Raw genomic sequence first — 16,383 nt, 5'->3', positions numbered from 1 at the left:
TATCAACTAGGCTGATCATAACTATCAGCAGATATATTTTTAAGAACTTGTGTTAACATGTCACCTTTGAAGCACTGTGGCCTTGAAAACCAATTATGTAATGTTATGCTTCAAGACTTGCTCTGGCAAAAGTATCACTCATAATGGGCTTCTGAAATGGCATGGAATGTTTCTGATGTTAAAATTAATGAAATATTGTAGATGTCTTGTATGATTGACACTTCTGGGTATTATTAAAACAGTGAGAGTATCACTACAGGATGGATGGTTTTTTTATTTTTTGTTAGTACCAACCTTAGAAGTAATGTATGAACTTGTAATGGTATGTGGGAATGACCTTGGAGACAGGAGGAAGAGCCGCAGACTAGACAACGGTCAGAAAAGAGGCGGTTTAGCCCACAGAAGCAAAAGGGGCATGATAAACATATCAGAAGGGACCTTCCCTAGTTTCTTGGACTGTAAAGGCAAAGGAGGAGAGGTGAACTTTCAGACTTGCTAGAATCTGTTAATGTAACCTTACAATAAAGCTATTAGTTAGAGCTAATATTTTTGGGTGTGCATCTTGGCTAGACTACATCACAAGGCTGACAGAACTAGATATACTTTTGAACAAGAGAATGCTGTAGTAGACACAACTTGCTATATTTTGAACTACAGAGGTGTCAAAATTCCTTTTGTTGTGCAGCCATTAAAAGTCTAGTAATTTTATTGTCTGCTGTGCTGGATCACTCCTATTACAAAAGTTGTACAACCAACCAAGTTTTTTTTTCTTTAATTTCTTGTGCATTCTCTCTCTCATATTGTAAAAAGCTGAGATTCTCTTTACTTAGAGTAAAATTGTTTAATGCTCTGTATCTAAAGTATATTATTACTCTCCGATGGTAGTGGTATTTATAAAGTGGACTTTTTTTAATGAGCTTCGTGTTCTGGGAGTTTATGCTGACTTAGGAGGGATAAGGAAGACAGACTTATTCATTTACACTGATTATAAATTCAGTGGTCCATGAAACAATGCATAGTACTCTAAAACAAATGATTCCACAGTTACATAGGTTTAGGTACCTGAGTCAGTGTATATCCTAAATGTTGCCGTCATGCTCTATGATTTCTTTTAAGTGGATTTTAACTACACATTATTTTACAGTATCTTCTTTGTAGTATATATGTGAATTACTAGAGATGAAGTTTAAGAGTGAAACAGCTTCTGAATTAGGAAAAAAAATGATAACAGAGTAAGGATTTTGTTGGAAAAATACATTCCTTTAAAGTTTTGCTGGGAGAGTTTTGTTACTGTTTCAATAAATAAATAAATAAAACTGGTGGGACCACAAAATAGACAAAGTAACAGAAAATGAAGAAGCCAAAGTATTCTGAGACTTTAGAATTCAAACAGACAAGCATCTGCCACCCAACACTCCAGACTTAATTGTTGATAAGAAAGACAAAAAAGTCTGGATAGTGGACATTGCAATACCTGGAGACAGCAGAATAGAAAACAAAGAACTGGAGAAAATCACAAAACAAAAAGACCTGCAAATAGAAGTAGAACAACTGTGGCAAAAGAAAGCAAAGATAGTACCAATAGTAATAGGCGCCTTGGGTACCATTCCAAAACATCTGGAGGATCACTTGAACACCATTGGCATTGACAAAATCACCGTCAGTCAATTGCAAATGGCAGCTTTACTTGGAACACTTTACATCCTGCCACGGTACCTTTAACACCATCGAACAACAACATCTGTTTATCCAGGTCCTTGGGAAGGACTCGATAGGTGGATAAAAATGCTAAATCCAGTCTAAACATCTGGCTGACTGTGACCAACCATAATAATAAAAATCCTGGCAATCAGATCATTCAAAAGTATATTTCCATTCTAGACTAAGCGTCTTTAGCTTTAACCAGATCTCAGTCCTCCTTTGCAAGGAATCCTCACGTACTCACTATTCTTTCCTGGAAAGCAGTATAACTCCACCACAACCCTTGTGAGAGCTAGTAATGCATCTGTTAGAGCTTGCTACAGCAGGCTTTATTATTCTATGTTCTCTATCTAGGAATCCCTGTCCTTTTTCTACAGAAATTAAGGGTTTGTGTTCAAGCAGCCGTTTCCTATCATGTAGCCTTTAATAATTTAAACTGCTGGACAGGTTTCCTTACTGCCTTCTGAAAGTGTTGGCCTGATCACCTAGATGTTGAAAAGCTGCGTATATCCAAGAAAAGGAGCAATTGAAAGTTTTAAAGCCATTTTATGTAATTCTTTTTATCTTGGCTTTCATTGTAGGATATTCTACTGTTCTGCAGTACTCAATGAAGTTGAAATGTATGCCAAGCAGCATGCCATATTTTATTTCTATGGTGTTCTATTAAAGATTTACATTAATTCTTGAAGCCAAAATAGTCCTAATTATAGTATTGATGGGTCTGTCTATGGAATTTGGCTCCAAGTTGCTTCTCGGTTCTATTTTATGTTCACCTTGGAGTCAGTTCCCTTTACTGAACCATTATATTGGCCACGGATTGAATTGCTGTTGTCTAGCACATACATTCTCTGTCATTCTTGATGGTACTAGTGAATCATACGCACCTCTCACCTAATTCTATTGGTATTAATAAACATTTAGAGTATTATGAGCCTAAAAAACATTTAAGACGCAGGCACAGATAGGGTATCTACCTGTTCCATTTAAAAATCAATCACAACCATCTTGCCTACAGAGGAAAAAAAAATCCAAAGTCAGTATCTGAACAAAACCTTTCATAGAATAAACTAAAATAGTTCAACAGTGTATGCAGGCTTTCACGTTTTCATCAGGCAAGGACTGTAAAGGATAGGGAGGAACCATGGAAATCTAGAAATTAGGTTAGATGTTGAAGCCGTGAGATTTTTTGGGTGACAAACAGATGATATAGTAAGAGGATGAATACAGATGAGTAGTTGATGTCCCTGAGTTTGACATAGGAGATTTTACACAGATATGTAAACAGAATAATGAAGCAGTTAATTACTGACAGAACATAACTCTTTCCACTAGAAATGGATTGACGGTGGCTTAACCAATGGCCTCCCTATCTTGCCAAAAGGACGAACTGTGACTATTTCTCCTTTTTGTGGCCGACTAGACATCTGCCCACAAAACAAAGGACGAGTGGATATTTATGCCAAAGTTGCAAAGCAAGACATCATGGTGAGTTATGCAAGGAAAAGGATCTACTCTCCAGTTTCAGAATTATTCTTTGTTGTTTCGGAAGTATTTGTGCTAAAGGTTGGATATGATAACCTTGTAATGTTTTTAGTTCTGTGCATGTAGATTTATTACACATTGTATTTAGCATCCTATTGTTATAATGTGAAGCTAGGATAATTAAATTTGGTCACTTAATTAAAGATATGAGGGTTCTACGAGGCAGAAGCTAACTTATTAAGGAAACAATAAAATAAATATTTGGTTCAGAATGTTTTGATACTTTTTTTAAATTGCCTTGAGCTTCAGGACAGGGAAAGTATCCTTCAGTATTTCCAGTGTTAGAATATATTGTGTAATTCTGTACCTGTTAGTGAAGTTTATGTATTCTTCTCTTTTAATGGGAATGTTTGGTTCCCTCTAGTGTCCAGTGCTTAAAATCTATGTTTTTTTTAAAAAAAAATCAAAACAAAATATTTTCCCACAGAAAAGATTCTTTATAATTAATTCCAAAATCTTCAAATTTATCTGGACCCTTAGTCTTTTGTACCTTTCTAAAATCAAAGTTTTAATCAACTTTTTGCTGTTTATTTCAATTTATTTGAAGTTCTTAAGCTTGTGGTTAAAACTTTCTTTCATTAAGCATTGAAGGCAGACTCACCTGGTGTTTTCAAATTTGTCTATCCAATGGTTTAATAGCTGAAAAGTAGTTAACAAGCAATTTCCAAAAGTGAGTCGAAAAGGAAGTATGCAAACTTAGTGTCCTTTCAAAGGTGCTGACCATAGTTTGAGCAAGATGATTACTCCCTTGTCTCTGCATGCTCAAAAGCCATGGTCTTGCTGTCTCCTTGCAAGGAGCAACTGTCTGGAGCACTTGTGGGCGATCTCTTGTCTTCTCCTTTGTCCGGCGAGGTTCAAAGGGCCAGGCTACTTGTCGGCTCTTCATTCTTTGTCATGATCGTCAGCTCCACTTTTTGTGGAGCCATCTTCAGTCCACATTCTTCTTCCAGAAGTCTGCCTCATCCCATTTCTTAAGGCTTGTTTAGAGTTAAGTTTTTTAACATTTAATTATTGAAAAATATAGGATTATATCAGTCTTTATAAGAATAGCGTGAATAATTTCAAAATCTTAGTATGTACAATAAGTTCCTCAATTTGGTATCATTCAGATGAAATTTTCTAGTTTTTCTCAGAAATACCAGCCAGCATGGCATCCAAATGTAGCCTAACACATTTGGAAGGTACAAGTTGGATAAATCATTTTTCTGAAAAATCCAACTATACTGGTAAAAGATGTGAAATGCACAATACAGGTAGGTCAAAATGATAAGTCATAATAAGCCATTTAAAGTGTCTGGCCAAACAAATAGGTTGTATTATAGTATTACACAGTAGCTTTACTGTGTAAATATGAGATTCATTGTTTTGTAGTGATTATTGTTGAACAAGTTCTAAAAGAACATCTGGTTTAATCCCTATCAAGGTGTAAATCCACTGGTTGATCCTGGTGCACTTACCATCTCTGGGACTAATCTACTTCATTGAATTGGGTTGACAAAATAAGATAGAATGAATTCCAGAATGTGGGATATAAAATAAATAGTTATATAAGAGCATGAAAAAAACATCAAACTTTCAAGGCAGACTAGCATTTAAAAGGAATGTACATCAGAGGACACAAAATATATGCAAATCACACCTCATTTAAAAGTTTAAAACATTTGATGCTTTAGATCTGAATTGGATTTGTGCCACCCTTTAATTTGCCATGATGGATAGAGGTAGCAAGATCTATTTCCAGTCTATATCACTCTTGTGTGTTTTTGCTTATTATTGGATTCTGTTCCATTTCTTGTAATTATTTTTTAATCTTCCCCAGATAATATTTAAATGCCTACACATTAAATATTCTACATTTAAATGCCTAGTAGAATAGTACAAATGTATATATTCTGCTAAAATGTTAAAAAAATTATAGCAAAATTTTTGTTTTCATCACTCAAACGTATTAGTGATTAAAACTTAGTAATTTGGTCTTACACTCTTAATTATCACTGCTATTTTTAATTAGGTAAGACATTAGACAAACTACTACTGGCCCCTTACCTTTGGGGTGGGGGGGCATCAAGGCCAGGTTCACAGATTTATCTTGATGCTCCAAGATCAAATCACTAGGTTTTGGCGGTTACTGGATATTTGTAGTGCGATTTTCCTTTGCTAGTACATCTAGTAAAAATAGGTGTGAAATTAATGTGCATAATATACCAGTGAATGTTTTAAAATATGCTTCAAATGTTTCAAAATGGGCCGAAAGGTCTGATTGGCTGTTTTTAAACATTTTAGAGTTCTGTCCCCTTGCAGAACTGCCTCTTTTCAGTTTCATGCTTTGAGGACGGGGAAAATAATTAGAATCGGAATAACCAATTTGCTTCCATTTTAATTTAATTAATGTTCTAATTAATTTAATTATACTTAAGTGTTGTATGTTGTATACATATCGTGAAACCTTGCAGTTCCTCACAATAAACTTAGCCATGATTCACCATGATTTATTATATAAACCCCAATTGGCTAGCTTCAAATATTCTAAGTCATAAGCCATGGTTTATATACCATAGAGGCCAGGTTCACCAACAGATTAAAAAAATCAGGCACTTTATGGCTTAGCAATGTAAGAATTATCTATATGAAATAATACATTATGTCAAAATGTGATGAATTAAGTAAAAACTACCTTGCCTTTTCTCCCTCTTGGATGCAGTTATCCATCACCAACTTTGTAAGACTTCATCAGGCTCTATTTCCACCAAGCCAGGAGAAAATGGAATCGCTACATCAAGATGGATATGATGATGCCATACATTTTTTATTGAAGGAAAATTGGTTTGAATAGATTATATATGATGAAAAAAAAAAAAAAAAGATGGCTTGTCAACAAAAAACTCCAAGCCCCCCACAGAGCCCAAAGGGCTAATGCCACCATTTCTGTTTATCTTACAAGAATACCATAGAGTTTTCATTCGTTGTTGCCAAACAAGTGTTTTATATATTGATGTGCTGGACTGAATTTGTAGACGGTTTCAAATGTAGTGGAGATGTACTTGGCATAGAAGATAAGCTGCTGCTTAGAAAAGATTAAGAGAAATCAAAACTTTAGTTCTTTTTTTTTTTTTGTCTTCATTCTTTCATGTGGATGCTAAAATGCTAAAAATATGAGTTTGGGCGCTAATTAAATTTATGTATTCATATGTAGTTATAAAATAGGTGCAATTTACTGCAAATGAAATACTTGTGCTGTTTCATAAGGAATCTTATTAATGTGTCCATTAATTGGTTTACTCCTTTTGGTTTTAATTTTTTTTTAACCTAGTGCATTCTCAAGCATGAATTACAATGAAACCATGGGAGACAAAACAACTTAATTGCATGTCTTTTCATTGTCTTACATATGTGTTTTGCCATTAGCAGAGCTAGTTTTTCAGATAGCCTGCATAAATTTTAACATTTTGACTTTCAAAAGCTTCATTTATCCTTTCTGTCATATAAAATTCATTGTAGAAAGAAAAGAAACATTGCAATTGAAAGTATTGGCATTTTTGCTTATGCGATAGCTAGAAAATAGATCACAGTGATTCTTAAATACGTATAAAGCAAATTGCATCATACACTTCTATTTACAACATTGTCCCAAAGGACTTAATTTGCTGATTTAATCAAAATTGCCCAAATTGCATTTTTACCCAAAATGCTTAATATGTAGTTGGAACCCATTGGGTATGGTTTTCTAGTGCGACATCTCTTGTCAGCATAATCTAAGAATAGTATTGATATTGATTCTACTTATAGTATGTATTGCAGCATCAATTTTAAATTATTAACTGTTTGAATAAATTCTTATTTTATTGCAAAAAATTCACAATGTTTTTTTTTTAAATTCATTCATATACCTGTTCTTTTCTATGTCTAGCATGAGACTAGCGAACATAATTTGTGTATAAGCCCAGGAGATGATGTTGTAGAAGCAGGATTTCACTCTTTATTTCCACTATAGAATTTATGCTTATGAATGCAGCAAACCACTGTTGAAAAGCAAATTTTATTTTCATTAGCATTTTCTCCATATGTATATATTGTCCCCCCGTGAGGGGGAGATGGGCGGTGAATAAATGTATAAATAAATAAAATAAATAAATATTAACATTTTATATCACAGCAATAAACAAAGTATTTTTAAGTGGGGTGTGTGTATATACTGTATGTATACATACATATATATGTATAATGCACGCACATTTTCTGAAAATGAGATTCATTCTAGGAATGAGAAGTTTACCTTGTTCCATTATAATATTTCTCTTTGTTCTCTTCTTCCTAATTCTGTAATTTGACACCTATCCTTTTTATTGTAGAACATTTGCATTTTTCTTTGTATCCATTTGAAGTAAACTAAATGTAATCTTGCTACAATCTTCTTTATGAGGTTTGTGAGTTTCTCTGTGTTTTCGTCCATGTTTTCTTATGTGCTGAAAGGAAGGGGCGTGGTGTTAGTCAACAGATCAGTGACTCACCCCCCACTACTCAGTAAATGTACCTCAGCAATGAGATTTTATGTATCTTGGTCAAAGCAAGTTTAGTACAAATTACAACATTTTTTTAAACCCTAATGTTAGTTAAGGGAGAAGTCATCAGCAAAATTCATCCAATGAAAAAATGCAGGTTTTTCCAGTACTAAGGTTTGAAGGCTGCCAAAAGAGCTTTGAAGTTTGCCAGGGTTTTGGAAGTGTGTGAAAAGTAACATCTTATCTTCCTCATTTGGTTCCTTTTAAAATATTCATTGGTGGCAGCTTCAAGTATTAGTGAAGTTCCCTTCCCTGGATGCCCTATTCTACCATTCTCGCTGGAACTATGCTGTATCTTTATGCCATATTTTTCTTCAAAGAGTTTGTGCTGACTTCTCAGTAATGTCAGATGCTACTTCTAGGTTTCTGTACGGCAGATTATTGTCCCTGCTAAGCAGGGGCCTAATAAGAGCCAATTCAGACATCAGTGTGAAAGATTCTTTTTTAAGCTGTTTGACCTCCAATCTGTTCTAATAGTCACTAGGTAGAAAATTACTGAAGGCATATGTCCTCTGTGACCTCTATTACTGACAAGGTGACAACTCTACTTGGAAGCAAAGCTCTTTAAGTTTAGTTCCAAGACAGAGTATATAGAAAGTTCTTATAATTCACTATTGCAGAGGACAGTCTCCATTTTCCAAGACTTGTTCATCACGTAATAGTTTTTAAATATATACTGTATATGAAAAAAAAAATACTGATTTAGCTTTATTGGGGGGACTTAAATTTTGAGGGGTTTTTTTATGAGAATCACTTTGGTGTAGTGGTTAAGGCACCAGGCTAGAAACCGGGACACCATGAGTTCTAGTTCCACTTTAGGCACAAAGCCAGCTAGGGGACCTTGGGCCAGTCACTTTCTCTCAGCCCTAGGAAGGAGGGAATGGCAAGCCACTTCTGAAAAACTTTGCCCAGAAAACTATGGGGACTTGTCCAGGCAGTCACCAGGCATCAAAAACTGACTTTTTAAAAAAAAAAATCAGTGTGTTAAAACTTAAAAGATTCTCATTTCCTTCCTTTTTCTGGCTTTGGCTCCAAAAAGTATGTTTTATGTACACAATTAGATTTTTGCAAGACTTTCAATGACAGTCAAGATCCAGACCCTGTGTGTGTGTGTGCATGCATGTGTGTGTGTGTGTGTGTATGTATGTATATATATATATATATATATAGTGTGTGTGTGTGTGTGTGTATGTGTGTATGCACACACATTTCTCTTTCAAGCCATAGAACAGGCACATCACAACCTAGATTTTTTTCTGGGTTGGATTTTATTTTCAGTTCTGCCAAGAGTAAGTAGAAGGCAAAGGGAAGAAGCAGCCAATTGGTTTATGGAGCTTTTGAAATTGATAGAGATCTTCAAATAGAAAAGAATTTAAAGTCCAGGTGATAATTTATGGCTGTAATCCCATGTGCACACTTGAAGTATGTCACACTGAAAATTAATGGAGTAGGTTTCTGAGATTTGCATTTGATTAGGAAAAAATCAAATTCCCCCTTATATTGGAAAAGGAGGAAATGAGATTAATTAGATAACAGTTGTGTTATAAAGCAGGATATAGCCAATAACGGACAGACTATTTTCTATTTTAATGTAAAAGCCTTTTTTTCCCCTGTGGAGGAGATGAGAATTTTAAAACTTATTAGAAGAATAATTTTAAAGAGGGAAATAGTTGAAGTCTGTGAATGTCGTCATCCAGTTTAATGCAATGCATTTTAACAATATAAGCTTAGGCAACCACTCTTGTCAAAAACAGAGCAGGGAGAATGGACATAAGGTAGAGACTATACCATTACTGAAATCTTGCTTGTCTTCGGGACCAGCGAGATAAGCAGGATTGCTGATAGCATGGAGAGAAAAGTCTGAACAAAAATGATAGCAAAAAAACAGACTCAGTGTGGTATCTAATACACATTTGAGAAAAAAATGCTCTAATTTGAGAGCTACCTATATATCTAGTAACATCGGATAAAACGCTTGTCAATGTCTAGATGTTGAAATAGCTCCAGCAAACAGTGTCAGTAGTAACAAATGATGGGAGTTGTATTTCAGCAGCATTTGGAGGACCACAGTTATTTCTCTCTTGGGTGAAGAATACAATTCTCTTCAAATCTGTTCAGATGTTTCTTTCTCTGTTTTTTCTCACAAAATTTTAGATAGAAGAAGATGGACTAGCTGGGCAATGACTTTTGAATGGTAGCATTCGGAGCTCTCTGTGAGGAAGTACTCTTATTTCAAAGCAAGCTTGTGTAGATTTGCAGTCTAAACATTATATTGGCCTCTATCTATGATGAAGCAGAAACTGCTCCTTGGATGGCAAATTTCAAAGTGTGCAAATATTTAATCAAATATCAGCATTAGTGATGGGTGAAAATGAGCTTGGCTAAGAGTCTGTTGATCTTGTAGAATGAGGTGTAGATGAAAGGCAAAGAAACCAGTACTCATTATCTGTATCAGCTGGAACTGCTAACAGGATCTGTGCCAGGCTGGGAGAGGCAGAGCCTTCTTTTGGAAATCTTAGAAACCTGAGGTAGGTCTGGCCTGGGACATCTTGGATGTGGCTTCAGAATCTATTAAAAAGTTGCCTCTTGAAACATAACCCCTTCTATCATATTAAAAGTCATTACACACATGGGAAATAGTCGTATCAAGTGTAATTTACTTACTTTGCTTTAATTAAATGTAAATGATAACTCCATTTAATTAGACTAAGCTTTGTCTTCATCTACTTTTTGGAGCTTGGCTCAGCCAATCTCAGTTAAAAAAGGAGCAACCGGGTCAGTGCTACTCCCAGCTCATGTCTAGATGGAACTTTCCCAGCAGTGTCCAAGGCGAGGTGGGTGAGAGTGGGACAAAGGTGATATCACATGCTTGTCCAAAAGTGCAGAGCTGACAGTGCAATGAATGTCTGTCTGTCTGTCTGTCTGTCTGTCTGTCTGTCTATCTATCTATCTATCTATCTATCTATCTATTTAAGGCCACTCATCTCGGTAAATGACTGGGCAGCGAACAGAATTAAAATAGAATAAAAACAAAAACATAAAAATTGAAGATACAGGCAACCAAGAAACAACAACCCAAATCACACAGTCAAGGTGTGGGTCTCTGCACACACTCAGGGCCCCAAGCCCGGGCAAAGAACTAGGTCTTTGGGGCCTTAGAAAAGGCCATCCTGACCTCCAGAAGGAAAATGTTCCATAAGCAATGATGCTTTGATCATTTTAGTTAAAGCAGCAGGAGTCTGCAGACACCTATACAGCCTCCCTTCCCATCTGCCATCAAAAAGGGTTCTATTTCAACACAATCTGCTAAGGAAGATTCTTAGGAAACCAACTAAAGTTGAAAGCAGACACCTCCCCTTTTTAAAGAAACAAATGCATGAGCTTTTTTTAGCAGTGTGATTTCTCATTTCATTTATAGTCCTTGTGCTATAGCAGTATAAAAAGTTAATGTATCATATTCATCAGAACTGAAATATCGTCTTTAAAAAAAATCACCAAAATACCAAGCTGAATCCTATGATCAAATGCCACTTTCAGTACTTCAGCCTGACATGGGCTACATCACCATAAAGAAATATCTCAGGACGAATATGTTATGAGGTTAGAAATGTTGGTGTGGAAGAACCCAAAGCAGGAAAGACCAACATAACAAATAAAATCTTACACATATTCTTGAAAATGTGCATAAGGATTGACAAATTTAAAGGCAAAAAATCCTTCCTCCTTTTTTAGGGGAGGTAAATCAAAATTGCAGGACAGGATACAGCTTTGCGGTGGGAAATGCATTGCACGCAGTCAAGAAAGGAAAGATTTACCAAAGCATCTTCCAGTTTTCCAGGGACAATTTTTCCTACTCTGCCTTGATCCCACATTTTCCATACTTGCAATGAGAATGGACTGTTATTCTGCTTTTCCTCTACTTCCTCTACACTGAGGTTTCTAAAATATGGGAAAAAAAAGTCGCACCATCCAGAAAAACAACAACAGCAGCAACAACAACTAAACAGGTTAATGCAAGTGGAAAAAATTATGGGAGGCAGTTCTGAGTGCATACAAACAGCTTTGATTGAAAGCAATCTATTGTTATGTAGACACTGCATATTTAGTCTAATGACTGAATTTTCTAGTTCCCTTCAGAAGTTCATAATGCTGGAAAAGGTGGAAGGAAATAGAACAGGATGACCAGCAGCAAAATTAAAGCAGGTGCATTGTTGGAAGGCCTGAAGGGCCAGGCCGGAGATAGATCATCCTGTCTATCTTTGTGGTCTTTGTGGTAGCTAAGAGCCAACAACTCCTCATCTAAGTCATTAATACAATTTTGAAGAATAAAGGTCAGGGACTGAATCTTGTGGTACCACATTTGATACTTCACTCATCTCTTGAGGAACTATTAAGCACTTTTATTTTGGCCTTGTACTTAGAATGCCAAATTGATATTTTGCTTTTCTGTCCATAATAAAGTTCATTCTGAGAGCCAGTTGTGGCTGGCACACCATTAATAATATGACCACTGAATTTTTCAGATAATAAATTCATATCAGGCATCACTAGCTATATTTTATTTCAACATTCTCTTTTTCTTAGGTAGTATTATATATTATTTATAAAGACAACTTCTAAATCATAAATGTAGGTGGAATTCTACATATAACAAAGTATATGCTGGGCAATATTACTTATGCCAGCCTTCTTATCAATAACTAAATAGTAGAAAATAAATGTAAAAGCAGAGAATATCAGAGACAGTTTGATGTGCTCTGCCATTTCTCAAATACTGTACTGATATTTTCAAATAATTAAGCTTTCTTTGATGTGATTAGAGATGGAACCATACATTTTGTTGCAGATTAGCTTTTGAAGAAGTCAGTCTTTTTACGACAATTTCATTGATAACAAGTCTCGGGCAATATGTATGAAAATATAGTATCACATAATAGTTCTCTAGGTTAGAACTCCTAGAATTTCAGGGAAAAAAACGGAATAGCAACATAAGATCCACCTTCTTTCTTTTGTTTTTTATTTTCCAAAATACTGAGAAGTCCAGTGTTGCTGGCACTTTGTTGTGGGAATTTTTCAGACTGAAAGCCCCACTTCAATGGTTACCGCTGAGGAACAGTATCAGTGGGACTGGACCCCATAGTAAACTTACGGTTGGAGATTATTTTTTTTTTACTTCAGCTGCCTCCCAGTTTAATAATCATACTCCAACACTTGTATGTTTGTCCTAGAGTCCTATCACTCTGCCAAAAGGAAGAGTCCTTAACTTTCCTAGTGTTTCTATATGAAGTGAGTTGGATAAAAGTATACATTTCTTTTCAGATACTCTGGGTAGGTTCATTTATAACAGTGTTTTCTAAACTTGGCAATTTAATGTGTGGACTTCAACTCCTAAGGTTCCCCAGCCAGCATGCTGGCTGGGGAATTCTGGGGGTTGAAATCTACACATCTTAAAGTTACCAAGTTTGAAAAACACTGATTTATAACACTGAGCAAAGAGTTTGAGTGCAAGAAGTTTGGATGATCTATAACTTCAATAATGCCTATTCCAGACATAATATTAAGCCATAAATGGGTGGATCACACTATGCCAAAGCCAACCAATTAGGTATGAGTTTCACATAGAGAACAAATCCAATCAACATTTAGCTTTTTCCTTATCTCAAATGACTGGTAAATATTCAGAGGTATCCAGATATGATTTAAAGATTTTTGAAAGCTCCTGCCTTACGTTTCTGGCATCTAACAAAGGTCTGTAAAAAAAGCCAACTCAGTTCAGGATTTGACTAAGGCCATTCTCCACCAGTAATTTACAGCATCTTCTAGCATCTCCCAACCATTTTTTAAAGGTAATATAAAGCCTGTTCTTAATACTATTATATTGGTACAACAGTGGCTGGATCACTGTAGAAGACACTAGTGGAGATCTTGCACAGACATTCTATAACATCCTGAAATTCAGTTATCTCAGTACTTGTTTTGTACAGTCTCTTCTGCTATTTCTCCTGTTCTTTCCTAGCCTATAAGTGACAGAATAAGGGCCAGACGGTGAGGGCACTGTCATGCAATAACTGAAGACAATAAATATTAGTCATTATTAGTTTCTGAGTCTTCACCTGGTCACAGGCTTTTTAAATTTTCTGTTGTCTAATTAATAGGTGGAATATTTAATGTTATGTCTCATATAGTCCACCTATAGTAGCTATCTGAAACTGTGAGTTACAATAATTAATCTTGGTTCACTTTCAGTCTGTATAATGACCGTGCCGACAAGTTTTCTTGTTCCTAAGGAAAGCTCTTTGCTAGCTCTCTGCACAAATATATTTTGATTTGATTTGGCTGGATATTGGCCTTCCATAAACATAAAAATAAATAAAGTAACTAATTAATAAATGTCTAATTCCATTTACAAAGAGAGCCAATCAAATCTAAAGCTTTCTGGCCTATTTCAGACATGCTTTCTGTCCCTTGATAAGCTGAATTTCCTGCTCTGCAATGTAAAATGTAGAGTTTATCATTATTTCCAGATGTCTGAACTCAGGGCAGGCCTTTGTAAAGCTTTGGAGAGGCCCATTTCATGTAACTTTTAAAGGTGATGACCATGTTTGTCTTGTCAAATCTATGGAAGAGGCCCATGGAATATTAATGAGAGCTTTGAAGAAGAAAATTAACCTCCCTCAGTTTGTGAGTATATAAATAGAAAGCAAAACTGGCAAATGATTTTCTTCCATGCCAGATGTACTTAAGCCATTGTCAGTCAACTGAAGCCAAGCATAAAAGATCCACAGCTTAGGAACTGGCTAAAGAGTTAAGAACTACTCAAGGTTCAGAAATAGGTTTGAAAGACCATTGAAATTACTTGTGGCTCAATTTCAATATTTTCTTTGATAGAAGGAGGAAGAGAGTAAATGCAGTGATTTGGATGGGAAATGACTGGGTTGTCCAGAAAAGGCGACAGGCTCACCTCTGGATCTGTTCAAGCAAGGCTTGACAGCCATCTGTCAGGGGTGCTTTAATTTAGATTACTGCTCTGAGCAGGAAGTTAGATTTGCTGGTATAAATTACTCTTTCCACTCTATGATTCTATTCCAATGCAAATATGTAATGAAATTACATTATCTTGTTTATGTTTTGTGAACATTATATCAATGTTGCAGGCATATATTCAAATCCATATTGTGAAAAGTCATACCCTGGTTTACAGGTGGAACAGAAAGACATGATTTGGCCTTTCCTGATTTGTCTTGTTCAACATGCCAGTGGTAGATAAAGTGACTGGATGCTGCTCCACCAATTATGGATTCTTGCCATAGAAAACCAGCATGTCAGGGAGCTGATTAACCTTTCCTCCTCCAAATCCTGAAAACTTTCTTATTGTTTCGAAAGTGCATGTGTGCATGAAAAAGAGATGCCTGCAAGAATGTTTAAACAAGGTCCTAAATTAGTCATTTGAAACTGAGTCCAGTTGTCTTCTTTTATAGATTGGAGCAATCCTTCCACTTAAGGTGGGGTCTCTACTCTTAGAAGAAGTATAAGTGATTTTTGCCAGTTCTTTCTTCTTTATGTATGTTGTTCTGAAAAGTCTCCCAATCCTACCCCTATGTTTATGGTGCGTTTTGTCTATGTCAATGAGAAGAGTATTTACTCATCTAGCATGGAGCACTGATTCTACTATAATCTATTGCATATGCCAATGAGTCTTGGAGAAATGGGACTGTTGCGTTTGTGATTTTCAAAAATTATATTGCTTGTTAGAACCTTAACCAATATAAAATTTGAAATTGGGATGGTCTGTTTGAAAAATGAAACCTCTTCCCTTTTCCATCAGCATTCTACATAGAAATAAAAAGAAATGGAAATGAATTTCCTAGATATGTAACCTTGAATTATTTAACACAGTTTTATCAAGATTGATAATATTAGCATTTGAGTTTGAATTGCCCAGTATGGAACAGAATAGTAGCAATCCGCTTTCATTAGTATGGCAATCCCTAATTGCTTGTTCATCCATTAGAAAAATAACCATATTTTTGGTCAATGTTTTCTCTCCCTAATTTCTGCAGATCAATTCTTCCAGCTCTAACAGATGGAAATATATGAAATACAGAAATGTATGAAACTGTTTCATGGGAGACTGGAATGCTAAGGTGGGCAGTGAAATGACACCTGGAATCACAGGTAAGCATGGCTTGGGAGAACAAAACAAAGCAGGACATAGGCTGATAGATTTTTGCCAAGACAGCTCACTCTGCATAACAAACACTCTCTTCCAACAACCTAAGAGAAGGCTTTATACATGGACTTCACCAGATGGACAACACCGAAATCAGATTGACTACATCCTTTGCAGCCAAAGGTGGCAGACATCTATACAGTCGGTAAAAACAAGACCTGGAGCTGACTGTAGTTCCGATCACGAACTTCTTATTGCACAATTTATGATCAGACTAAAGAGATTAGGGAAGACCCACAGATCAGCTAGATATGAGCTCACTAATATTCCTAAGGAATATGCAGTGGAGGTGAAGGATCGATTTAAGGGACTGGACTTAGTAGATAGGGTCCTGGAAGAACTATGGACAGA

The 16,383-nt window shown here is 35.8% G+C and overlaps 1 protein-coding gene across 5 annotated transcripts in view; it reads left to right on the top strand.

Annotated features, from left to right (window-relative positions):
* PNPLA4 (patatin like phospholipase domain containing 4) overlaps nucleotides 1-6,347 on the top strand; it is a 28,755-nt gene extending 22,408 nt beyond the window's left edge. For all 5 annotated transcript variants that reach the window (XM_063305071.1, XM_063305073.1, XM_063305070.1 and 2 more), the window contains 2 exons: nucleotides 3,034-3,186; nucleotides 5,945-6,347. In XM_063305071.1, the coding sequence (XP_063161141.1) occupies nucleotides 3,034-3,186; nucleotides 5,945-6,076 (285 nt within the window). In that variant the 3' untranslated portion in view covers nucleotides 6,077-6,347. The remainder of the gene's footprint in view (nucleotides 1-3,033; nucleotides 3,187-5,944) is intronic.
* The last annotated feature ends 10,036 nt before the right edge of the window (nucleotides 6,348-16,383 follow it).

This window comes from Candoia aspera, chromosome 5, assembly GCF_035149785.1.
Source record: "Candoia aspera isolate rCanAsp1 chromosome 5, rCanAsp1.hap2, whole genome shotgun sequence".
Lineage (NCBI taxonomy): Eukaryota > Metazoa > Chordata > Lepidosauria > Squamata > Boidae > Candoia > Candoia aspera.
The sequence above is the reverse complement of the archived record's forward strand: the minus strand, read 5'-3'. Positions and strand labels throughout refer to the sequence as shown.